General features: G+C 47.1%; 1 protein-coding gene across 6 annotated transcripts in view; it reads right to left on the reverse strand.

Annotated features, from left to right (window-relative positions):
* Positions 1–26,577, reverse strand: part of VPS13B (vacuolar protein sorting 13 homolog B) — a 3,181,000-nt gene that overhangs the window by 1,390,113 nt on the left and 1,764,310 nt on the right. For 4 of the 6 annotated variants that reach the window (XM_078686964.1, XM_078686965.1, XM_078686963.1 and 1 more), the window contains exons 28-29: positions 13,766–13,907; positions 8,239–8,653 (exon numbers count right to left, since the gene is read on the reverse strand). In XM_078686964.1, the coding sequence (XP_078543090.1) occupies positions 8,239–8,653; positions 13,766–13,907 (557 nt within the window). Of the gene's footprint in view, positions 1–8,238; positions 8,654–13,765; positions 13,908–14,501; positions 14,569–26,577 lie in introns of those variants that run through there. The other 2 variants (XM_078686966.1, XM_078686968.1) reach the window with 2 other exon arrangements.

Raw genomic sequence — 26,577 nt, forward strand, 5'->3', positions numbered from 1 at the left:
GGCTTTTCCTTCGTAGGACTGATGGCAGCGTGTGGGTCATGCTCCCTCTATTAATATCCAAGAAAACACCTCCGGTAGGGGAGCCCCCGACCCTTCAGAGCAGCCTCTTAAAACCGGGCACGGAGAAACCCGGCAATTCCACACAAAGAAGCACCAAGTAAGAGGTCCATTTCAGTAAAGAGAAAGCCTTTTAATCGAGCTCACAGCACAGCATTCCATCTTGTCCCAACTAGTTTCGGCACCTTTGGCCTTGATCACGGGCAGGAATCACACCAATAGTGTCTGTGCCTTCAAATTTATAACGGTCCTGGTCACCTGACTGATTTTCTCATACAACTTTCAGAATGCACCGTTTTCATATGGGTAAGTGATGGCAAATCCCTCATAGTCTCTGTCAGCCAAATTACACTGTTCTTCACCCTTGTGCATTCACGATGGTAAATGTTAACAACGTCCAGGTGGTAATCAGGCAGGGTTCCTTGTCACAGCACAGTGCTCAAATAACTTTGTTGTCCCAACCTATTGAGAGTGGGGCTACCATCTCTTATTTTCCCTACCTCCGGCAAGCAGGGAAAATGTAAAATGGTCCCTTAACAGGGGAAGAAAGATCCTTGCATTGCAGGAATCTGTGTTTTCCACTGAAAAACAAATTCCCACTTTGAAAATGTATTTTCTCAATATAAAGAAGCTTGCCACGTGGGTACTTAAAAAATGGTGCAAGCCTGCAGTGCTCTGAAGAGAGAGCAGCCACCATGGCTACATGCACAGCACATAAATCCTGGCCAGGCAGGTAGGGATCTGTAAATTGGGTGGACGTTCCCCTGACTTGGTGGCGCAGGCTATGGGCAGCTGACTGTCTACCAAGTTCTAAACGTCCCACTAAGCATACTCTATAAGGGTACCTTAGGCAGTGAATTTGATCTACAAGCGAGTCTGGTGTTTGTCTATCATCAATATCTATACATGATGTTGATTATCTATTTAGCTAACCTCTACGTTGTTGTCATACAGCAAGAGCAAAGATAGGGCTCATGATTGCAGGAAAATGGACAAGTTACTTACCTTCGGTAACGATATATCTGTAAGAAACATTAGATAGTTAGATTCCATACCTTAGAATAACCCCCAGGCGTCAGACCGGATCTGGAAAGTTTTCGTCAGCAGTACCCCTGCGCGTCGGTCGTCGTTGTCTGCGTCTCCGCGTCCGTCGTCAGCGTCATGATTGCCGGGATGACGTCACCGGAGTACTTAGACGCCGCCCCTGCGCGCTGACGTCCTTTCTGTACATAGCTTTCCGCGTCAGGAACGCAGACCCATGCAAGTAATCGACACTGGTGCCATGAAACTAGGGCCCTGAAAGGAATGACCTTAACCCTAGATATCGGTTCGCAGAACGGGGAGGATGGGTGGGGCAGTAAGGAATCTCACTAAATAATGTTTCTTACAGATATATCGTTACCGAAGGTAAGTAACTTGTGCATCTGAAAGAAACACGTTAGTTAGATTCCTTACCTTAGAATAGATACCCCAGCAATACCAACCCCGGTGGTGGTTCTGCGAACCAAGATCACACCAGGAAGTCCTGGAGAACCGAATGGTCAAATAAGCAGTCTCTCCGGACTTGGCTGTCTAGGCAATTGTGCATTGCAAACGTGTGCAGCTAGGCCCACGTGGCTGCCTGACAAATGTCCTGTCCCAAGGCAGTAGTAGCCGCCGTGGCCCAAGTGGAATGGGCGCGCAGCTCCTCAGGAGGATTCTTTTTAGCCAAGGAATAACAGACCTTGATGCACCAAACAACCCACCGAGAGATGGTCCATTTGTGCACTGCCCGTCCCTTCTTAGCGCCCACATAGCCAACAAAAAGTTGGTCGTCCACCCGAACTGTTGTGTGTGGTTCAAGTAAAAAGAAAGCGCACATTTTGGGTCCAGAAGGAGGAGCCTCTCTTCCTCTTTTGAAGGATGCGGAGGTGGAAAGAAGGTGGGCAAGGTAATGGGCTGGCCAAGGTGAAAGGCAGTAACCACCTTGGGTAGAAAAGAAGGACGAGTCCTCAGAACAACTTTGTCCAGATGGACAGAGAAGAAAGGAGGCTTGGAAGAAGAACCTGGAGCTCACACACTCTTCTAGCAGAGATGATGGCAACCAGGAAAGCAGTCTTGAGAGTCAGAGGACGAAGAGGACAGTTATGGAGTGGCTCAAAGGGAGCACACATCAGATAGGTTAACACCAGATTCAAGTCCCACTGAGGCATTATGAAGGGAACAGGAGGAAACATGTGAGTAATGCCTTTCAAGAATCTATTTACAACAGGGGACTTGAAAAGAGAAGGCTGATCAGGAAGCCTCAAGAAGGCTGAAACAGCTGAAAGATATCCCTTGATGGTGCCCAGAGCAGAGCCCTCCTGGGTCAGGGAAATAAGAAAGAGGAGAACCTCAGAAAGAGGGGTGGAAAGGGGATCCACAGCCTTTGCTGTGCACCATGCCACAAATTTGTTCCACCTGCAGGCATACACCGTTTTTGTGGAGGGACGCCTGGCTGCCAGAATGACATCACAGACTTCAGGAGGCAAGTCAAATGGCATCAACTGTCGCCGCTCAATCACCACGCATGTAGGTGGAGGCTGGACAGGTTCGGGTAGAGGACCGTCCCCTGCTGCTGCGACAGAAGATCCTCCCGAAGAGGCAGTCCGATCGGGGGATCGATTGACAGACTGAGTAACTCGGGATACCAGTATCTTTGTGCCCAATCCGGAGCCACCAGGATGACTTGGGCCCAGTAGCGCCTGATCTTCTTCAGCTCTACTTGCGACAAAAAGCGTCTCCGAGCGAGTGCCGCCTTGGAAACTCCAGCGCGCAAAACTGATGACATTGCGCGTTCTCTTCGGTGGCGAATAGATCTAACCAAGGCTCTCCCCACTGCTGAAATAGACCTTGCGCCAGGTCCGAGTTCAGACACCACTCATGATCCATCATGCACCGACAGCTGAGTTCGTCTGCCCTGGCGTTCAGAGAACCTGCCAGGTGTTGAACCACCAGGGTGATGCCCTGATGTTCCAGAGGCGGAGAGCCTCCAGACAAAGGGTCCACGACCCCACCCCGCCCTGTTTGTTGCAATACCACATGACGATGGTGTTGTCCGTGAACACCTGCACTACACTTCCCTGGAGAAAGGGAAGGAATGCCTTCAGTGCAAGTCGGATCGCCGGCATCTCCAGAAGGTTGATATAGAGCCGGGACTCCGCCAGAGACCAGAGGCCTCTGATCCCGGTTGGGGCAGGGAGAAGGATCTGCCACTGACCCAATCACGGTCCGTGAGCCATCAATGTAACTGTCTCGCAGTGCCCTCCGATATCAGGACGTGGTCGGACAGGGTGCCCTGATGTTGTGCCCACTGGAACTTCAGGTTCCACTGCAGAGCCCGCATCCACCACCTGGCGTGATGTACCAACAGGATGCAGGAGGCCATCAGACCCAGCAGCCGTAGGGCCACCCTGACCGAAACTCGGGATAAAGGCTGAAAGATCGGAATCAGAGCCTGAATATCACAAACCCTCTGCTCGGGAGGATAAACCCGAAACTGCGCCGAGTCCAGAACCGCTCCGATGAAGAACTTCTTTTGAAAGGGACTCAGGTGTGACTTCGGCACATTGATGGAGAACCGCAGCGAATGCAGGAGGTCGGCCGTAGTCTGGAGATGGGAGACGAATGTTTGGGGTGAGTCTGCCTTTAACAACCAGTCGTCGAGATAGGGGAAGTCTGGAACCCCTGATCTGCGCAGATGAGCTGCGACCACCGCCATCACTTTGGTGAACACCTGAGGGGCACTGGTGATGCCGAATGGGAGCACGGTAAACTGAAAGTGCTCATGGCCCACCGTGAACCGCGGGTAACGCCGATGGGCCGGCAGTACGGAAATATGGAAATAAGTGTCCTGCAAGTCCAACACTACCATCCAGTCTCCAGGGTCGAGGGCAGCCAGAACCTGAGCTAAAGCCAGCATCTTGAACCTCTCCTTCCGGAGGAAGAGGTTGATGCTCCTGAGGTCCAAGATAGGGCGGAGGCCCCCCCCCTGCCCTTCTTGGGAACCAGAAAGTAGTGAGAGTAACACCCCGCCCTACTTCTGGGCCAGGAACGCACTTGATGGCCCCCTTGGCCAAGAGGGCCGTAACCTCCTCCTGCAGAAGTTGCAAGTGATCCCCCGACATGCGGTGGTACTGCGGTGGCATGGCTGGAGGGGTCGTCGAGAAGGGGAGGGAGCAGCCCCTTTGGACGATTTGCAGCACCCACCTGTCCGAAGTGATGGTATGCCAGTGGAGCAGGTGATGGCGAACTCTGCCTCCCACTGGCGTGGAATGGGCCTGAAAGCTCGGACTAGGAAGGCTTTGAGGCAGATGCTGCGGGAGCGGATGTGGACTGACCGGCTCTCTGTCCCCCTGCTCCGCCACGGCGGAATGCACGTCCGCGACCGCGTTTAGGTTGGTTCTGGGGCTTGTGGCTGGATGAACGTGCGGGGTGCCCCTTCCTTGGCCACGAAAGGAGCCAAAAGCAGAAGTTTGCTGGCGCTGGACCGACAGGCCTAAGGACTTGGCCATAGTCCAGGAGTCCTCAAAGCGCTTCAGCGCGCTATCTGCTTTGTCACCAAAGAGGCAACGGCCATCAAAAGGCATGTCCATGAGAGTGCTCTGGACATCCTCTGAAAAGTTCGCGGACATAAGCCAGGCGTGGCGACGAATCGCCACCGTCGTTGCCATCGCTCTACCCAGCGAGTCCGTGGTGTCAAGTCCACATTGGATGGAGTACTGTGCTGCATCCCGCCCCTCAGCAAAAGCCCAGGCAACCTGTGTCCTGGCCTCCTCCGGACACTGGGGCAGCACGTCAGCCACCGTATCCCACAGGGAGTAGGTGTAACGGTCCAAAAGACATGCGGTATTAATGCTTTGCAACCCTAGACTGAGGGAGGAAAACAGTTTCTTGCCAAACTTTTCCAGCCTTTTGGATTCCCGGTATGGTGGTGCGGTCAGGAAGACAGTTTGGGACGTGGAGGCCTGGATAACCAGACTCTCAGGGGTGGGGTGGGTGGACAGAAAGCAGGGGTCGCCCGGAGCTGGCCGGTGGCGCCTGGGCCACGTTCCGATCCACAGGAGGGACTGTGGTGGGCTTGGACCAAGTGCCCATCAGAACGTCAGTGAGGGCCTCATTAAACTGCAGCAGAGGCTCCGAAGAGCTTACTGGCGGTTGAAGCACCTCGGTGAGGAGGTTAGTCCTCAAGGCTGCTGAAGGGAGCTCAAGGCCCAAGGCCTTGGCTGCCTTGCGCAGCACCACAGCATAAGTAGCTCCCTTCTCCGTAGCCACGGAAGGAGGAGAGAGAATTTCAGCGTCAGGCGAAGTGTCTAGACCACTGGCCTCCCCTAGCTCATCTGCCCAGTCCTGACTTAACTGGCACTGCAGTGCCAGAGGGTCCTTGGACCCCTCCCAGTCCTACCCATCATCCGTGTCCTGATAAACAGGCAGAAATGACAGTGCCGGGGCGTAGGTGAACAACTCACCAGTCGGCATCGGAGACTGCGCAGATTGGCACTGGTCCGACGCTGAGCTCGGGCCGGGGCTGAAACCGGGAACGGCGTCGCCCGAGTGCGGCGCCGGTGGTGGTTCTGAGGGGGTCAGCGCCAGCAAAATCGTGAGGTCGACCGGGATCCAGGCCTGGATCCCACGGGGTCCTGCGGGGTCCTGCGGGGCCGGGACCGAAGTCGCCAGCGGTGCCGTGGCTGAAGCCGCCGGCAACACAGGGCTAGGACCCCCAGTCGGACCAGCGGGGCCCGAAGACGCGCCGGCAGGGCCCGACGGCGGAAAGAGAGTCCTCATGGCCACGAGGAAGTCTCGAATCTGCTACGGAGTCGCATTGAGCCCAGGGACCAGAGGGTGTGGGGCTGGATGCGACTGCGCGGGCTCCGCCGAAGCCGCGAGGGTGGCGCCACCTGAACCCTCGGCCGAGTCGCTCACCGGCGAGGGGAGGTCGAAGAACGATTGTGTTTCTTCGACTTCTTTTTGCCATGCCTCGACTTACCGGAGAGCGAGGACTTGGATCCCGACGAACGGTGATGGCTCCGCGACCGGTCCCTCGACTTCCTCCTCGACCGGGACCTCGGAGCCGACTGCCGGATCTCGAGCAGCTTACAGGAACGCTCCCGCTTAGCCTTCGACGTCAAGGCCCAGCAGTTGGGGCACGACTTGTTGTCGTCGTCGGCCCCTAAACAGTAGAGACACCGGCGGTGGAGGTCGATAACCGACATCAGTCGGTGACAGGCGTCACACTGCTTGAAACCGGGCATCCCCATTGGCACCAGGAGTCGATGTAGACTCGAAAAAGATAGACAAAAAATGTCCAAAAGTTAGTCAAAAAATGACTAGGGGTACGCTCTTCCCGGATCTGCGCTTGCTGGTGCGGAAAAAAGAAGAACTGATGTCAGCGTGCGAGGACGGCGTCTAAGTACTCCGGCGACGTCATCCCGGCGATCACGACGCCAACGACGGACGCGGAGCCGCAGACGAGCCCGCACGGTTACTGCTGACGAAAACTTTCCGGATCCAGTCTGACGTCTGGGGGTTATTCTAAGGTAAGGAATCTAACTAACGTGTTTCTTTCAGATGGACAGAATAGATGGGTCTTGCCCCTCTCTCTCTATCACATACACAAACTCAACTTTGTTTTTAATTTGTAACTGTATTGTCAGGGCAAAAATAGAAGTGGGGATTTATCAGAGGCTATGAGGTAATAAGAGGCAGAAAAATGTGTAAGATAGTTGGAAATGTTGGTCACAAACTGCATATTGTAAGTTATGTACTTATATCGATATCCTCATGACAAAAGCACCAAAAAAAACAGATTTGGAGACCAAGGACAGGGTTCCAAGTTAGGTACAATGTAGGTGATAATCAGCCAACATAATAATTAGTACTACCCTGATGTAAGGTATTGAATGGATAACATAATGAAGTTCCCTTGAGTTTCCTGCCTCAGAATTAGGCCTAATGTGAAATCACTATTTCTATCCATCACTTTTTTGTATACTTAGTGTGACACACTAGGTGGGACAGGTATGCCCAAATGTGGGTCCCATACACACTCTGCCATTGGGACCAAGCTACACCTGACTGATAAGCCCTAGTAAGGGTGAATCCCATCATGGTTTGTGATAGGTTCCGGCTCAGGGAGGATGTGGCCTGGCAGTTTGGGCCAGATTTTTTCCACTGGAGCAAGCTTGGGACTGATTTGCTTATGGCTGGGCAAACTGAGGTGGCATGGTGTGCAAAATAACGAGGGACTTGGAGGTGGCCTGAGTAATTACCAGTGGCTGAGATAAATTCAACCATTCAATCGATCATATTTTTTGTATACCACACTGATTACAGCATGTTTTGTATTCATGTCTTAGCATTTTATCCTGATAGTTTCCCTCAGCATTCTTCTAGTGGAATTTGTCAGGATAAATTTACAGAATGTGGTAACTGATGCACAACTCAGAAATCAGAACTGTCTGCAACATCCTTTCGCGAATGGATCAGAATTTAAAACACAACTTTAAATCATAGTCTAAGTAAAGTCTGTACATTTGCAATCACTGTTGTCCCTCATTTATTTTAATGCTGCTAACAAGCGCTGTCACATTCAATAAGTGCTGGCATATTTAGGCGCAGGTCCCTTGTTGTGGTATATGTCTGGATGTAATTACCACAAACTAAAAGAAGCACCGATATACTGGTTAGATGGCATGATACCCGATTTTAGCATGTTTTAAGCTAGATGCTTAATTTTATAGGCCACTCCTCTTGGGAATAATTTTGCTAGTGCTCCTATCCCCTTTAGAGAAAACGTCACTTTTAGAGACACCACCTCCACCTTTTTCATTCCTCTTAATACAATAATTGGCTGTGGTACCTCATGTGTTCCCAAATACAATACCAATCTTATCTTAACCCCTTCCATGCTGCCGCGATTCTGCTCCTGTGCTGAAGATTTCAGCGCGGGTGCGGTCATGACGGCCCCCAGCCGTCATCAGCACACGAGCACTGTAGTGCATGACAGATGGGGGCCGTCATCAGCATGCAAGGGGTTAAAGGATATATATATATATACATACATATACACACACAAACACACATATTATGGATAAGAATAAAAGAAAAACCAGAATGGCAAATGTTTCAGATCACTAACACATTACCACCAGGCGGTGTGCATACCTGCTGTGCTGTGCTGCTTCTCCACCGCATTAGGAAAGAAGACCCGGATCACGCTCGTGCTGATGTAGATGAGAGGCAAATTGCGTGATGTCAGGGTGTGGGACCGCATGGGTTGACCAGATGATTGTCGTTTCTCTTTTTGGCTCCTTGGCAGCTGAGCTTCAAATATACTAGAAATTGCGTTTAGTAGAGGGAAACACAAAACTATATCGAAGGCCTGAGCAGAAAGAAGGATCTCATGGAGAAAATGAGGAGAGCCATCATTTTGTCCTTCACACAATTTCAGAAATGTTCGAGAATTTCTTTCATTTCTGGATGTGAGCTTGTGGCGGACGTTTCTGGTTACAGCCTTCGTGTAAGTCAGAGAGAGGAAACCATGTTGTTGGTGTGAGCCTTCTAGAAGCTTTGAGGTTGTCTGTTTTGACAGAAAGAAATAAGGACGAAATCTTAATGCAGAGTGTGCATTCTACAAGGGTATACAATATGGTACATCCTAAGCAATTCAATTTAAAAAATATATATTTTCTAAATTTCCCACTCCCTTTTTAAAACGTTACTTCTACTGACCAACATACAAAAGAAACAGCACAACTGTATAAGCATAGCTCTTCACAGGGTTCCCATAAAAATGGTGCATATATATGTGCAAAAAAAGTTCAAAAATAGGAAGCACTGTTTTTGTGGCAAAAGCAGAGATTGATGAAGATTTTGTTATTAAAATAAAACAAAGGTGGTATGAATTTAACAAGTCCATATTTTGAGGTTGAATAATTTATTGCATATATAATATACACAGTAGTGGTCACGAAAACTAAGGCATGAAATTTAACTATCACCACAACTACTCTACCAAGATCTAATAAGAGTATTTTCATTGAAATGACTATTATCAAATTAAATACAGAAACTGTGCCTTAGTGTTCGCAAACCGATCAGTGGAATTCCCACTTAATGAACCCTTCGGTTTCCCACACCTTGAGCCAACAGAGCAATCTTCTGCCTAGATTAATCCTCATCTTTCAGCCAGTAGCTAGACCTAACCAAGGGCTGCTTTGCACTTTAAAGAATGGTAGCACAGATGCTGACACTCTGTCATCTTTCATTAATCTCACCTTACTGAGGAACATTTTACAGATGTTTCCAATCATGAAGCTGAGGACACCAATTTTTTTGATTCAAGGAAATCTAGTTGTAAGCCTTCAAATATGACTGAATCAGAAAGAAAGGTTTTTCCTGCTTAGATAATGACCCGAATGAGTTTCTTGTCACTGTTATTTAACATAATAAAATAGTCAAATAAAATGATAACAGGGAGCTCCTGGAGTGACACCACTAGCCCTTATCCCACTGTAATATAGTCATTGTATTCTGTCAGTTGTTAGTCTTTCAATGTTAATGTCAGTTGTTAGTCTATCAATAGTAGTTTATGGAAAGACAATAAATGATACATGAACAATTAAAGATAGGCTGGAAGAGCGGAAACACAACCGCAAAACAAGGCTCAAGTTATGAGGGATATTAGCTAAGTAGTTTTTCTCCGTCAACTGAGCGTGGTTGGTGTTTTTCACCATTTGAAAGTGTTTTATGCTGGTATGATGCAAGAATGGTGGCTAAAGATATGCTTCACAATTTCAGTCTTAAAAAAGGAAAGGTTTAAAGGATTACCTTGCCCTTTTTAGAATTGGACCATGAGTCAAACACAGTAGCATATGATGATGGCATTTGTAGAAAGTTGGAAACTCAAGGAACAGGATTACAAATTCCGAACACCCGCCTGATTTCCAAAACCAGTAGTCAATACTGTAGGCGTCCTTCTGGTCTAATAAGGTCCATTCAGGTGACACAGAGGAATACTTCCTACTATCCGTCTAAAAGCTAATTCAGGAGATAGCGGCTATTCACCTTCTATAACAAGTTTTATGGCTAAGCACATTGCAGCTGTGCAGCATAATCATAACATGCATCGCTTAATGATTTATAGTCTTAATCTATTTTCCTATGCTGATGATACCCAAATCATCTTTTCATTATCATCCGCTCAGGAACTCCTTTACCTTTGAACCGTGCTTGGCTCAAGCAGCCTCATGGATGAACAACAACTCGCTGAAAATGAATGGTGAAAAAACAGAGCTGTTGATCCTTGGGAAAGAACCTGTGACTCTGGGGACCACAGCATTGGCCAGGGACTTTGGGTGATATTCCCACTCCTGCTCTCAAAGTCAAGAACCAAGGCTTCTTGGTGGACAATAAGCACTCCATGACGCCATAGGTAGGCTAAGGAATCTGGGACCGGCTTCACAATTTTGAAATGGATACGGAAATTCATCTGGATTCTCCCCATATCTGCTCAAAGAACTGTCATCCAGGCTCTCCTTCTATCTCGACTGGATTACAGTAACATTCTCAATCTGGGGGCTAACAAAGCGTCCAGGAGATGCATGCAAGTGGTGCAGAAGGTGGCTGCAACGCTGATTCATTGGAACCAAAATTTGCCTCTGTTACTTCCCTTGGCCGTGAGCTTTATTGGTTAGGGGTTGAGAAACGAGTCCAATTTAAGGCTTTGTCTTCAAAGCTGGGGCAAGAATCACCTCCCGCCATATAAATGATCTGATAAAACCGTATCAGCTCATTCGCTATCTGCATTTCAGCAACCTCTCCTTCTGCACTTTCCCTAAGAAGAAACTTACTCGCATGGCAGGTCGTGCATTTACATTCCTCAGCCCTAAGCTCTGGAATGCTCTGCAGTACACCGGAGATTTTGCACCTCCTTGCCCACTTTTCGTAGACAACTAAAGATTTGGCTGTTTTGAACCACCTGAGCTGGGAGAAACTATCTATTGCTAAAAGTGCTGGAAACCCCAATTGGTTAGCTATTCGCACTATATAAGAATTTTTAACTTAATAATACGAGCATTTTTAACTTATGTCCAGCTAAAAGTAATTATTGTGCACTGGCCTCCAAAAGTATGTATTGTTCAAGGTCCAATACATTTTTGCATGATGAGTATTTTTATTTATTTATTTTTTAAACTGGCAAATACTCCATATTAAAAGTGCAGTTTGAAAAGAAAACATGTACTATTACAAAATGACATATTAAGTCCAAAATGTGTGTATCCCTAATGAAGGTATACAATATTGCATTCTACTGAAGGTTCAACTTTTATATTCTTTCCAGCTATGTTTTAAAAAATGTCTCACAGCAAAATGGTCACTGTTCTTTAACTTGAAGCTGCACATCATGTATACAATGGGTAGAGCCACAATACGAAAACGAATTTAATGGACAAATAGGTATAAGAACGGATTGAAAGGATTTATAAGCAGTATCTGTTATTCAATCCATGCCTGATCTTTGCTAGAATTCTGGTCATTTGGTAGTTTTCTATGTAACTTGAAGTTCCTAAGTTCTTTTTAGCTAAACAATGTGGAATAAATCAGCATTCACATTGTTATCGATAATTCTTAAACATCTTTGGAGGCATAGATACTTCCTTTTTCCTTTCACACTTTCATATGTAACTCAATTCATTGACACATGTCAATTAAAAAAAGAACTCTATCTGGCAGCATAGAGGAAATATTAAGGAAATTCGTCTTTTGATTACTTAGCAACATGTCTGCATATGTATACTATTAGTCTTATACGGATTATAAAGCAAAACTGACAATATCGACCAAGACTACATTTAAGACTACCCTTCAAACCAAGTATGTCATAAAAAGCAATAAAAAATCAATACGAGGAGTGTGATTTGGGCGCAAATATATTTAAATTAGGCAATGCATATTTCAGTAACACTCATCAGACCTATGAAACAGTTTAATGGAAGAACCACTTAATACACTGACAAACGTCTATAGGATAAGACCACTACAGCATACATTAGGTAACAATGCATATAGTTTTTGAGATCCCAGAGTAAAAATCGTGTGATTTGGAAATGTTAGGCATTAATTAGCAAACAATTCACAGATAATTCCTATTTTTGAACAATGGGACCCACTACTTTAAAAGATACAATTATGCTGTTGTTGGAAGATAAAAATACATAAACTTTCATAACATTTGTTCCTATTTGTTTAAAAGCCTGTTTCCAACCCAGTATTAAAAATATGACAAAATAGGAAAATAAAGGCAGTATAAGTTTATTTAAGAAAAGTAATAATAATTCTAAAGGGAAAATGTCTCAAACCGAACACAATTTTCCGTTTTAGCATTTGAATTTTTAAGCATGCTTTCCGAATAACACCAATCTTTTTGGTAGATTTAATTTAACATACTTTTAAAAGAACATATTAAAACCCAGCCATCAGTTTTCAAATAAATAATTAGAAACACAATTCCGTGCAGTATCATTTTCTACTTACGAAACGTCCAGTGATATCACTGTAATTTAATAGTTATCAAATAAATATTAAGATACTTAAGCTTGCCAATACAGCTGTTAGCAAGAGATCAGCAAGATATTAAAATGTAAAAAGAATTCATGCAAAGACAAGTATGTTCATTAAAAAAGAAAATAAATCAGTACAGAACTTTCATAAACATGAAAAGATCAAACTCTGTAATTATAGCTAATGCATCACTCTGTTAAAAAGACAAATGTCACAAGAAGTACAGCTATCCCATCTTGTCAAGAAACTGTGCATCCTGAAGTGTTATAAATTTAAGGGAATCAGGTCGATGGCCAGCATTGCTGCCTCCTGAACATGGATTTGTAATATTTGGAGAGAAATCCTCCCCAAACTTCATTTCAGCTAATTAAGCTCGGCCTTAAATTCAAAAGGCCCCTCCACCTTATGGTTATCCAAAGCATTTCATAATCCTTTGCCTCACATACTTGTTACCCCTCAATATTACCTGTCTTGATTACACACCAATTATTGCCAGGCCTATCATTCCTTCTATGACTTTGTGTGTATCTTTGGTCAGAGATGCTAATGTCATCTTCAGAATTGTTACTGGTCTTGGGTTCTACATATTTTTTACTTTCACTACTTGAATAGTGGCAATCCAAATCTATATTTATATTGTATTGCTTCTCAGAAAGATTTTCAGGCTCAAGGATGACTTCGTAGTTGAGTATATGTCCATTGACTAGCTGTCCAGCCATCAAAATGACTTAAGAAAAGCAAATATTATAGAGGCAGATACTTTTCTCACTGTACTGGAAGACAGCAGACTGTAAATGGTTTAAAGTTCACACTAGACCAGTACAATCAATCTAAGACAGTTCATGTTTAACAGGTGTTAAATAACTGGTTTCTGATTGGGGGTAAGTTATTTTCTTTGTCTACCTATATTGAGGTGGTATGTTTTAATGTTTTAAGTAAAGATAAGGTAAATATCTCAAATTGTACATAAATGTTCAAGGTATTACTAATGAGATCCTCCATGTCTCCCCCAAGTCCTTCTTGCCTCATATAATGAAAAAGGACATTAAATGAATATGCTAGTTAAATTCCCACATATCTTTCACTGTTGATGCAAGTTCTGTTGCAAAGTTTAAAAATGATTTCTTACAGAAGGAAAGAAGCCAGAGAAATTACTGAAAGGGTCCTGCTTGCTGACGGGTCGAACCAACAATGTGCGTCTGTTCAGCTTATCAGTACAAGAAAGGAAGACACCTCCATACTGCCCCAAAGACCAACTGTCTTCTCCGAGGCTTGAGGTGGTAGATAGAGATGGTGTGAGCGGGAGACAAAAATAAATAGCAATAAAAAAGCAGAAGCAAACAATTTTCACAGAATGTCTAATTAATGATTAGAGAACACCCTGCAAAGCTCATGTACGACCGTATGCTAAATGCGCAGACATTTTTAATGCTTCAGATGTACATTACACATAATAGGATGTCTTGGTGAGATCAGAATGTGTGGAATGTGTATCTGATATGCAATCCAGCATACGTTCAAAACATGGATAAAACAAAATCAATAGTAATCTGCACAAAAGAAACTTACAATGATTATTTTCTCAAATATTTTGCAGAGAGCTTTGTTAGACTGGAAGGAGATGATTACAAGAACAAAGTGAGACACCAATTCAAAAAAACATTCTCTCATTTCCAAATTTTGAAGATTGTTTGCCTTTATAAAATCATAGCAGGACAAACGAGCAGGGGTTAAGTCTGCACTTTTCTTTTATTCTTGAAATCATAATTCCTACCTTGCTCAAGGACAGTGAGAAATCTGCAGTTCAGAATTTAGGACAGAGATTTGGGAAAGCAAATTATCTTATTTACTAAAGGAAGTCTCACCACAAGTTTTTCCTTGCATTGTAGAAATATTCCTTCAAAATGGCCTGACTGCCAGCCTTCACCTGGCCTGGAAAAACAGAATGTTGACCTTATCTGCGATCTTTCAAGAGCAAAGAACGAAACCATACAGTTTCATCTGTACCAGAGACAATTACTGAATTGGAGCTCACAATTTACATGAAAGTAAACACATATTTAAAATCACGTTAGAACATTCGGAGCTAAGAAACAGTAGAAAATTCTGAAAGAGAGAACTTTGAAGTGAACTCATAAAACAGAAAATGATTTTAGACACCAGGAGAACAATTTGCTGAAAACTGTTGAATTAGATCAAAACTAGAAGTAAACAATTTGTCAGCACAAATACAATTTTAACAGCACCCAAGTAAAGTCAAGTGGCCTCACGGGGACAGTTTCCCACTGAGCTAGTATGCAATGATTGGGTTTAATTCTCTCAGGGACCAATTCGCCAAAGACCCATGCATTTGGAAATTTACTCCAGTTGGCTAATGTCTACGTTTTGAATACACAATGAGCGTTTTACTTTAGAATTCAGAAAGAATTCCAGCAGTTCTCCTGGATATTTATGTAAGTCATAAATAGCCATGAGTAATCAAATGCATAATCATTTACACACACACACGCACAGACATAACAGGTATAGATTTCCATATGCTAAAAAGTAACTAAATTTGTATACTTGCAATGTTTTTAAAAGAGGAATATGTTTCCCCTATAGAGAAATCCCTCACCCTAAACCGCCACTGAATATTGGTGGATGTTCCCTCTCCTGGCCTATCAAGGAAACATATTTACTCCTTCCTCTGACAGTTTGTGGTTGTTCATTAGCTTACACATGCCAATTGAATCTACCAAGGAGGCATCCCACAAAACTGCCACAAACCAACGACTTGCTCACACACATATGTCACCATACCGACAAAATTGCCATGTAAGTTAAATAATTGTTTGAACTAGGGCACCTATTCCTAATTCTACAAATCAGTAAAGAGAGTTTGCTGCCATAAATAAACTTATTTGCATACCTTATTTGTACTTGGGTGTGCAAGCTGGTATGTAGATTGGACCCTGAAATAGCCGAGAAATGATCACATTTTTAATTCTGGAATTCGAACCTTGTTTCCGCGTTCTCATATTATAGTAGAGATGATTAGCAACTACTACTGTGACAGTTGGCGAAGTCAGCACGGTTATGGCCTATAGAGCAGTGCTCTTTTAACTGTTTGTCTCTATGTGCGCCATTAATTTTCATTATGCCAGTGTATTCATGCATGATTTTGGGATATTGTGTTACGCTTGTTACATTAAACTGCAGAAATTACGCCATGTATTTAGCGCAGGAACATGGGAATAACGGCAAAGACCAGAACACGTGCAGCTGGTGTTTGCATTTTTTTTACAAAAAGAGGTGGATAGGTTGCAAAACAGCAATGGGCCTAGGCCTGGGTTCTGTTTTAGTGATGGTTTCTATTGCTATTTTATGTATACCGGGGACTTCCATTCCGACAAAGGCGAATGATACAAGCATGGAAATCTATGAAAGGTCCAATACTGGAGTAAAAATCGTTACCAAAGGTAAGTAACTTGTTCATCTAAAAGAAACAGTTAGTTATAGATTCCTTACCTTAGAATAGATACCCCAGCAATACCAACCCGGAGGTAGGCCTGCGAGCTAGGTTCTCACCAGAAAGACCAGGAGAACAGAATGGCCAAAGAAGCCATCTGTCTAGATTTGGCTGTCCAGACAGTAGTGTGTGGTGAACATGTGCAGCGATGCACACGTAGCTGCCTGGCAAATGTCATTTAGGGGGACTCCTCGTCCCAAAGCAGTAGTAGCAGCAGTTGCCCTGGTGGAATGTGCGCGCAGCCCCACTGGATGCTCCTTCTTTGCCAAATATTAGCAGGCTTTGATGCACAGAACGGCCCACCTGGAGATGGTCTGTTCACGGCCCGACGTTTATTAGCGCCCACGTAACCAACAAAGAGCTGGTCGTCGAACCAGAACTGTTTGGTGCGATCCAAGTAGAAGAAAAGCGCACGTTTTGGATCCAGACGGTGGAGCATCTCTTCCTCGTTTGAAGGATGCGTAGGCGGAAAGAAGGTGGGCATAGTGATGGTTTAGCCAATATGGAAAGAAATAACCACCTTGGGAAGAAAGGAAGGTCTAGTTCCAAGGACGACCTTGTCCAGATGGACAGCTAGAAAGGAAGGCTTGGAAGAATGAGCTTGTAGCTCACTCACCCTGCGTGCAGAGGTGATGGCCAAAAGAAAAGTAGTTTTCAAAGTGAGAAGTCTGAGAGGACAGTTATGCAGCGGCTCAAAGGGAGCGCACATAAGATAAGTTAGTACTAAGTTCAAGTTCCACTGGGACATTACAAAGGGAACAGGAGGAAAAAGATGAGCAATGCCCCTAAGGAATCTATTTACAACAGGGGACTTGAAAAGAGAAGGCTGATCAGGATGCCTAAGGAAGGCTGAAATGGCCGAGAGGTAGTTCTCTAGAGTGCCCAGGGCAGAGCCTTTCTGGGCCAAAGAAAGAAGGAACAAGAGAACCTCGGAAAGAGGGGTGGAAAGGGGATCCACAGCCTTTGCTGTGCATCATGCCACAAATTTGTTCCATCTGCAGACGTCACCCGTCTTAGGAGGGACGCCTGTCTGCCAAGATAACATGGCAGACTTCGGGAGGCAGGTCAAATGACATCAACTGCCACCGCTCAATCTCCACGCAAGGAGGTGGAGGCTGGACAGGTTCGGGTGGAGGACCGTCCCCTGCTGCTGCAAAAGAAGATCCTCCCAAAGAGGCAGTCGGATCATATCATCAATGGCCATGTTGAACAGCTCGAGATACCAGACTCTTCGTACCCAATCTAGATCCACAAGAATGACTTGGGCCCGATCGCGGGCAGAAGTGGTATAGGCAGAAAGACGTATAGAAGACCGCAGCTCGACTTGCGACGAAAAGCGTTGCCTAGCGAGTGCCGCCTTGGAAATTCTAACGCTTAGAATTGCTGAAATTGGGCGTTCTCTTCGGTGGTGAATAGATCTAACCAAGGCTCTCTCCACTGTTGAAAGAGGCCTTGCACCACCCCTGAGTGGAGACGCCATTTGTGATCCATCATGCACCTGCGACTGAGTTTGTCCGCCCTGGCGTTCAGTGAACCTGCAAGGTGTTGAACCACCAGGGATATGCCCTCATGTTAAAGCCAAGTCCAGAGGCGGAGGGCCTCTTGACATAGGATCCATGACCCCACCCCGCCCTGTTTGATGCAATACCACATGGCGGTGGTGTTGTCCGTGAACACCTGCACTACTCTTCCCCGGACAGAGGGAAGGAATGCTTTGAGTGCAAGACAGGTTCCCAAAGCTCCAGAAGGTTGATATGGAGCCGGGACTCCGCCAGAGACCAGAGGCCTCTGAACTCTGCCTCTCCCATGTGGCCGCCCCATCCCAGAATGGATGCATCTGTCATCACAGTGTGCTCTGGTTGGTGGAAGGGAGAGGGATCTGCCGTTGACCCAATCCTGATTCGTTAGCCACCACTGCAATTGCCGTGCAGTGCCCTCGAGATATGGACGCAATCAGACAGATTACCCTGATGCTGGGCCCCCTGGAACTTCAGGTCCCACTGCAGAGCCCACATATGCCACCTGGCATGATCTACCAGCAGGATTCAGAAGGCCATGAGGCCCAGCAGCCTCAGGGTCATCCTGACCGAAACCAGAGATAGAGGCTGAAAGATCGGAAGCATAGCACGAATATCCTGGACTCGCTGTTCGGTAGGATATACCCGAAACTGTGTCGTGTCCAGAACCGCTCCGATGAAGAGGAGCTTCTGAGAGGGAATCGGGTGTGACTTCGGCACGTTGATGGAAAACCCCAGCAAATACAGGAGGTCGGTTATAATCTGGAGGTGGGAGACAACAGGGGCGAGCCGCCTTCAACAACCAGTCGTCGAGATAGGGAAAGACGGGAACCCCTTACCTGCGACCACCGCCAACACTTTCGTGAACACCCGAGTGACGCTTGTAAGGCCAAAGGGGAGCACGGTAAGCTGAAAATGCCTACCGTGAACCGCAGGTAGCGCCGGTGGGCAGGCAGGACGGGGATATGAAAGTAAACGTCCTGTAAGTCCAAAGCTACCATCCAGGCTCTAGGGTCGAGAGCAACAGGACCTGAGTGAGTGTCAACATTTTGAACTTCTCCTTCCGGAGGAAGCGGTTGACGTTCCTGAGATCCAAGATAGGATGTAGGCCTTTGTCCTTCTAGGGGCACCAGAGAGTAGAGGGAATAGCAACCACGACCTACTTCTGGGACAGGAACGCGCACGATGGCTCCCTTAGCCAAGAGTGCCGAAACTTCCTGTTGGAAAAGGGCCAGATGATCCTCCGACATGTAATGGTACTGAGGTGGCATGGATGGAGGGGCAGTCTCGAAGGGGTTAAGAGTAGAACCTTCGGACTATCTGCAAAACCCACCTGTCCGAAGTCATGGTACGCCAGTGGGGGAGGTGATAGCGAATCCTCCCGCCCACTGGCGTTTGGTGGCCCTGAAAGGTCGGACCAGGAGGGTTTGGAGGCTGCTGCAGAGGGGGCTGTGGTGGACTGGCCCGCCCGCTGGCCCCCAGAACCACAGCGATGGTTCGCATGTCCCCAGCCACGCTGGGGCAGACCAGCTTATGCTGACCTGTGGCACCGGAGGGAACGTGGTCGAGTACCCCTTCCGTAGCCACGAAACGGGCGAAAGGTAGACTGTGTAGGGCAGGTGGTGGAGAGGCCTATGGTCCTGGTGGTAGCTCGAGAGTCCTTAAAGAGCTCTAGCGTGTTGTCTGCCTTGTCGCCGAAAAGGCGACGGCCATCAAAGGGCATGTCCATAAGAGTGGATTGGACATACCCTGAAAAACCAGTCGACCTCAACCAGGCGTAGCGTCGAAGGGTTACCAACGTGAAAATCGCCCTGCCTAGTGAATCGGCGGTATCCAGCCCACAGCGGATGGTAAACTTGGCTGCGTCTCTCCCCTAGGCGACTGCACAGGAGAGCACGGCCCAGGCCTTCTCCAGGCACTGTGGCAGCACTTGCATTACCGTATCCCACACATAGTGGGTGTAACAGCCCAACAGATTTGCGATGTCAAGATGGAGGAAGAAAACATCTTCTTCCCAAGGTGGTCCTGCTTTTTGTATTCCATATCGGGTGGTGCGTTAGGGAATGTGCCTTTTGTAGTGGAGGCTTGGACCACCACGGTCTCAGGGGTGGGGTGTTGGGAGAGGAAAATGGGGTCGCCATAGGCCGGGCGGTGGCGTCGAGCACTCATCCTGTCCACAGGAGCCCCTGTGTTGGGCCTGGACCAGGTGCCCAAAAGGATGTCTATGAGGGCTTCATTAAAAGGGAGCAGGGGCTCCAAAGAGTTCACTGCCGGTTGAAGCACCTCCATCAGGAGGTTAGTCCTGACAGCCACCATAGATAGCTCAAGGTGGAGAGCATCGGCCGCCCTACGCAAAGACCACTGTGTATGGTGCTCCCTCCTCCATAGCCACGGTAGGAGGAGACAACATGCCACGGTCTGGGGAGGTATTCAGACCACTGGCTTCCTCCAGGTCCTCTCGCCAGTCCGGTTCATAACCTAGCTGGTCGGTTAAAGGGTCCCTAGACCCCTCCCAGTCCTCCTCACCCTCTTCTGGCTGCCAATCTGGTCTTAAAGAGCCAGGATAGAACAGGGGCACAAAAGTACCCGTCGGCGTCGGATCCGGTGGTGGTGGACGCTGGTCTGGCTCCGTGTCTACCTCGAGGTGGAGGTCGACGTCAGCTGGGGACACAGCCGCCGCCGGTTGCGGACGTGGTGCCGGTGGAGGTATTACGAGGTCGACCGGCGCCGATCCGGATCCAGGTCTAGATCCAAGGGGACCCTGCAGTGCCAAGGCCGGAGCCGCCGGCGTCGAAGGCCCAGGGCCCCCAGCCGAGTTCGCAGAGCCTGAAGGAGTCTGGTTGCCCAAAGATGGCATGCATCGCTTCGTAGAAAGCTCTAAGCTGGGCAGTGGTTGCTCCGGGTCCCGGGAAGGGAGGGAAGCCCGGAGCCAATCCTCTGGGCACCGCACGTGAAGCCGCGGGATGGGCACCACCCGTATCCCTCATCGCGTCGGCCGACGGACAGTAAGAAGTCGAAGAGCTACGATGCTTCTTCGACTTCTTTTTGTGCTTCCACTTACCTGACCCTGAGTGCAAAGACTTGGAAGAAGAATGGTGTTGGCTCCGTGACCGGTCCCTCGACCTCTACGAGACCTCGAACGGCGAGGAGCCGACTGCCGGGCCTCGCATAGCTTTCAGGACCGCTCCCGCAAAAATTTCGGTTTGCAAAAAAAGATATTAGTTGAAAAAAGAAGTGTCGCAAATTGCAGCCTTTTTGTTTTAGACCAGGATTTTAGTACACCTAACCATATGTTTTTTGTTATTCAGTTTATTAAGATGTACAGCATATTTGAATAGAGGTGCAGAAAAGTTTTCAATAAAAAAAACATGGGACCAGGGAACCCACAACAACTACATGGAGCCTGTGCACTTCTGTTATCAAAGTTTTACTGCATCAGAATAATATTAAATTGTGCCTTTCAAAGGGTGTATACTTACTACGCTGTTTTAGGCACTTACGTGAATAAATGCTCTCAGCTCTGCCTAAACCCTTGGAAAGCCCACTTAATGGTGACAAAGGTTTTGTAGTACCGTTCATGTAAACGAGGTAATCTTGTGATGCAAACACAGTAAGACTTGAAAGGAATCATCTCCATAAAAGGCAGATAGATAATATGCAGGAATGGATGGGAGTGTGACAAACTGGAGGTCAAAATGGAGAAAGATTGTCCATCATGGTCAAGGAAAGAGAGCAACTGCAGCTGTGCGGAACTAAAGCACCCCTTTGTTGATTACAGCTAGTAATAGGTGCTAAGGGTGACTGATACGGAATGCACCATTTTTTCTACAGCAAGCCAGTGCACACCCTAAAGGTCACGGATAGGATGACTTACTCTCTTCAGAAAAAGGGATATGGCTGACTTCAGTTCCCTTGAGATGCACATTAGCTGGTAGTCCAGGTTTCTCAGCTATACAGTATATCCGTTTTGAAGCCTTGCCAAGGTACATTTTGAACCATAACTGTATTTGGCACATCAGCTAAGAAAATTAAAACGTTTCCAGTAGGCTGATATGGTGGAAATAGAAGCCCAAAACAACACGCTGTTAAGGTTCCTAAGAGAACTTCTAATTAAGCAGATTTTGACTTCGGAGCACAATCTTTAAAGTTTGCCCACAAAGACAGAGGAAGTTCTCCCTTAATGACCAACATTCTGCCTTCTGCAAAACCATGAGTCCAGGGATTGCTACACCTGTTGGCTGTTGAAGCCTACGACTTTATTACACAGAGACCAGGTTTGCTCATGCACTGGGCTGCTGCGGACATGGCTAGCTGGGGTCTTGAGACAGGAAAGAAGTGCTCTGATGACGGAAGAAAGGTTTTTTTCCCAACAACGATGATGTTGAAGCTGATGAGGGTTAGGGTGAACACCTGCACTCAGACTTCATGAAAATTGTTCAAAGGACGAAGTTTCAGTAGACAAAAAAGTAAACCCTAATTCCACGGGGCATCTGAATAAAAAACAGTCGAAATTCCAGACATCCAGGATGCCAACAAAAGTGCTAAAGTCTTCATGCAAGAAGAACAAGTCGCAGAAAAGATAAGTCATTGATGCCAGAAAGACCTGTAGTCAAAGGAGCTTGAGATTCTTCCCATCCTACTAGGTTGAAAGATATAGCCACAGGTAAGGATTTGCTAAAAGGTGTTCAATCGACTTCAGGAGACTATCAAGCTGGAAAGGGGAGGGTGGGCAAGCAGGCTTAAAAGAAAAGTCCTATGGGGCAAAATGACCCATGGTATAGCTGACATCAAGAAGAAGAGGGCACTGGAGGTTGAAATCGTACACCCCATAATAAACATAAAAGGGCATTCATAGAAGTCCATGTCTACACACAAGGAGACCGAGGCTCTGGGGAGGTTAGGAGGTGGGGAGAGGGTGTTGGTGAAAAATCCAAGGCAGGAGGTAAAAACAACTAAAAAACTAGAGACATCACATGAAGTTGAGCAAGACATTAAGATGGGTTGTACCCAAAGAAATCTCTGTAAGGCTTATGGTATGGCATACTTTAATCCCCACTTAATTAGGGGTGTGTCGAGTGCTTCTGAGCTGAATTTATAATAATCCACTAAATTTTAATATTCATATTATTATTAGTGCTCAATGAAATGGAGGAGGACGTGCTCATTTATCAACTTAAATAAACAATTCCCACAGAAAAATCTTGAATTTTCACTCAACCTTTCAAAAATTTTGACTGAAAAAAGCAAGTTAATATAAAATAGGGCCAGGACAGTGCGTCTGGGAGGGGCAGCCGGCGTCAGCATGTAAAAACCACTGACATACAATTCCCCTCACTTGACAGATGACTTGAACAAATGGGAAGAAAACCTGGCTCAACTTGACAAGGCAGGCTGGAGAGAAGATTTAATGATCACACACACTGGCAATATCGAACAGGTTGTGCCTAATTCAGTTTAACTATCTGCAAATTACATTTTACACCCAGACCAACTGATGCACATGGGAAGTCCTAGTTGGATGTCAACTAGAGATGCCACCAAAATAGAGAAGACTATTTCAATATGATCTGGTTCTGCATTGTGCATTAGGTATACTGGAACTAGATCACCAAAAATCTTCCAAACAAGCAGGTTAGATCAACAACCTAAACAAATGTTTCTGGGAGCCCCAGACCGAATCGTAGGTGCAAGAGAAACAAGGGGATTGGTTGGATTGGGAGGCTGCTGACAAAAAGAGACATAATGAAACACATGGACGAATGTTCACACACAGAAAAAACAAGAAAATAAGTTACTTACCTATAACTTTAGTTTACCAGTATTGGATCTTTCATAGATTCACATGCTTGAATCATTCCCCGTTGTCGAAATGGGATTCCCACTGTATAACTGTAGCACAAGTTACTTACTTGTGTAACGATATATCTGTAAGAGACATTAGTTAGTGATAGATTCCTTATCTTAGAATATCCCCAGGTGTCAGACTGGATCAGGAAAGTTGTTCGTCAGCAGTACCCTTGCGCGTGCATCGGTAGGCGTCGTAATATGGCTCCACGTACGTCGTTGGCATTGTAGTCGCCGAGATGACGTCGCTGGAGCTACCTAGACGCGCCCACGTGTGCTGACGTCAGTTCTGTACACAACTTTCCGTGCCAGGAACGCAGAGCCATGCAAGATGCTGACCACTGGTGCATTAAAACTTGGGCCCTAAAAGGATGACCTTAACCCTAGAAATCAGTTTGCAGGCCGGGGAGGATGGGTGGGGCGGTAAGGAATCTATCACTACACTAACTAATGTCTCTTACATATATATCGTTACACAAGTAAGTGAAAGAAGCACGTTAGTGATAGATTCCTTACCTTAGAATAGATTCCCTAGCAATACCAACCCCGGTGGTGGGTCTGTGAACCAAGATCACACCAGACAGTCACAGAGAACAGAACAGCCAAAGAAGCTTTCTCTCCAGAATTGACTGTCAAGGCAATAATGCTTGGTAAAAGTGTGCAGCAAGGCCAACGTGGCTTCCTGACAGATATCTTGCAAAGGGACACCACGTCCCAATGCAGTAGTAGCTGCTGTAGCCCTGGTAGAATGGACGCACAACCCAGCGGGATATAGTACTGTTGTGTGCAGCCCGGCCTTTCTTGGCGCCTACGTAGCCAACAAAGAGCTGGTCATCTACCGGGAACTGTTATGTGCGATTCAGGTAAAATTAAAGTGCACGTTTTGGGTCCAGACGGTGGAACCTCTCTTTCTCTCTGGAAGAGTGTGGAAGGCAGTGACAACCTTTGGCAAGAAGGAAGGACGAGTGTGAAACACAACCTTGTCCTAATAAACCGACAGAAAAGGAGGCTTACAGGAAAGAGCCTAGAGCTCACTCACACGCCTAGCGGAGGTGATGGCAACCAGGAAAGCAGTTTTCAAAGTTAGTAAACGAAGAGGAAAGCTGTGAAGCGGCTCAAATGGAGCGCACATTAAATTACAAACAGAATAGGAGGGAAAATGTGAGTAATGCCTTTGAGAAATCTATTTACAACAGGGGACTTGAAAAGAGAGGGCTGATCAGGGAGCCTGAGAAAGGCCAAAATAGCAGAAAAATAGCCGTTAATAGTGCCCAGAGCAGAGCCCTGCTGGGCCAGAGAAAAAAGGAACAAAAGAACCTCAGAAAGAGGGGCAGAAAGGGGATCCACAGCCTTTGCTGTGCACCATGCCACAAATGTGTTCCACCTGCAGGTGTATACCGATTTAGTGGAGGGACGCCTGGCTGCCAGAATGATATCACAGACTTTAGGAGGCAAGTCAAAAAGAATCAACTGTTGCCGCTCAATCTCTACGCATGTAGGTGGAGGCTGGACAGGTTCAGGTGGAGGACCATCCCCTAGCTCGGGATACAAAACTCTTCGAGCCCAGTCCAGAGCCACAAGAATGACTTGGGCCCGGTCGCACCTGATCTTCTTCACCACTCTGGGTAGAAGTAGTATAGGCGGAAAAGAATACAATAGACCTCAGCTCCACTCGTGACAAAAAGCGAGCGAGTGCCGCGTTGGAGTTTCCAAGGCGGCACTCACTTGTCCTTCTTTGGAAACAAGAAGTAGTGGGAGTAACAACCACGACCTACTTCTTGTGTCGGAACACCCTCGATGGCCCCCTTTGACAAGAGGGCCGTAACTTCCTGCTGGAGAAGTGCCAAGTGATCCCCCAAAATGCAGTGGTACTGTAGTGGCATGGCAGGGGGGGGTTGTCTCGAAGGGGAGGGAGTAACCCCTTGAGACAATTTGCAGAACCCACCTGTCCGATGTGATGTTGCGCCAGTGGTGGTAGTGATGGCGAATCCTGCCACCTATAAGCGTCGGGTGGATCTGAAACACCGGACTAGGAAGGTTTGGAGGAAGTGGCAGCAGGGGGGTGGTGGACTGACCCACACACTGGCCCCGTGACCCGCCTCTGCGGGTCCCACATCCGCGGCTGCGCTGAGACTGTTGCTGCGAGGGCCTGTGACTTTGAAACAAACGTGTTTGGGCACCCCTTCCATGACCACGAAAGGATCGAAAAACAGAAGCGGAAGGAGTGCATGTGGCCGAAAGGCCTAAGGACTTGGCCGTAGCCTGCGAGTCCTTAAAACGCTCCAACGCGCAATCCGCCTTATAGCCAAACAGGTGAGTGCCATCCAAGGGCATGTCCATCAATGTGTTCTGGACATCCCCAGAAAAGCCAATCGTTCTCAGCCAGGCGTGGCGACGTAGCGCCACTGACGTAGAAATCGCCCTGCCCAGCGAGTCAACAGTGTCCAGACCACAAAAGATCGTGAACTTGGCTGCGTCTCTCCCCTCAGCAATAGCTTGGGAGAGTATTGTCCTAGCCTCCACCGCAGTCCTGAACGGGCGGAAGAAAAAATCTTCTTCCCAAACTGCTCCAGTTTCTTGGATTCCCTGTCCAGAGGTGCAGAAGGGAATGCGCTCGGGGATGCAGAGGCTTGGAAAACCACGTTCTCAGGGGTAGGGTGTTGGGAGAGGAAAACGGGGTCGCTTAGAGCTGGGCGACGGCGTCGGGCCACATTCTTATCCACAGGAGCCTCTGTGTTGGGCCTGGACCATGTGCCCAAAAGAACGTCCAAGAGTGCAACATTAAAGGGCAGCAGCGGTTCCGTAGAAGACGACGCCGGCCGGAGCCCCTCTGCTAGGAGGTTAGTCCTGACGGACACTGTAGGGAGCTCAAAGGGGAGGGCCTCAGCCGCCCTATGCAATACCATAGAGTAGGACCCACCCTCCTCCGTAGCCACAGTAGGAGGAGACACCATCACGGAGACACACCGGATTCGCGGCTTCACGGAACAGGAGGTCCTAGGTCTATTTAGACGCATGGAAAAATAACTACGGAGAACTATCGTACCGTATCATAGTTTTTCAAGTGGA

The sequence above is a fragment of the Lissotriton helveticus genome, chromosome 4_1 (genome assembly GCF_964261635.1).
Source record: "Lissotriton helveticus chromosome 4_1, aLisHel1.1, whole genome shotgun sequence".
Taxonomy (NCBI): Eukaryota; Metazoa; Chordata; class Amphibia; order Caudata; family Salamandridae; genus Lissotriton; species Lissotriton helveticus.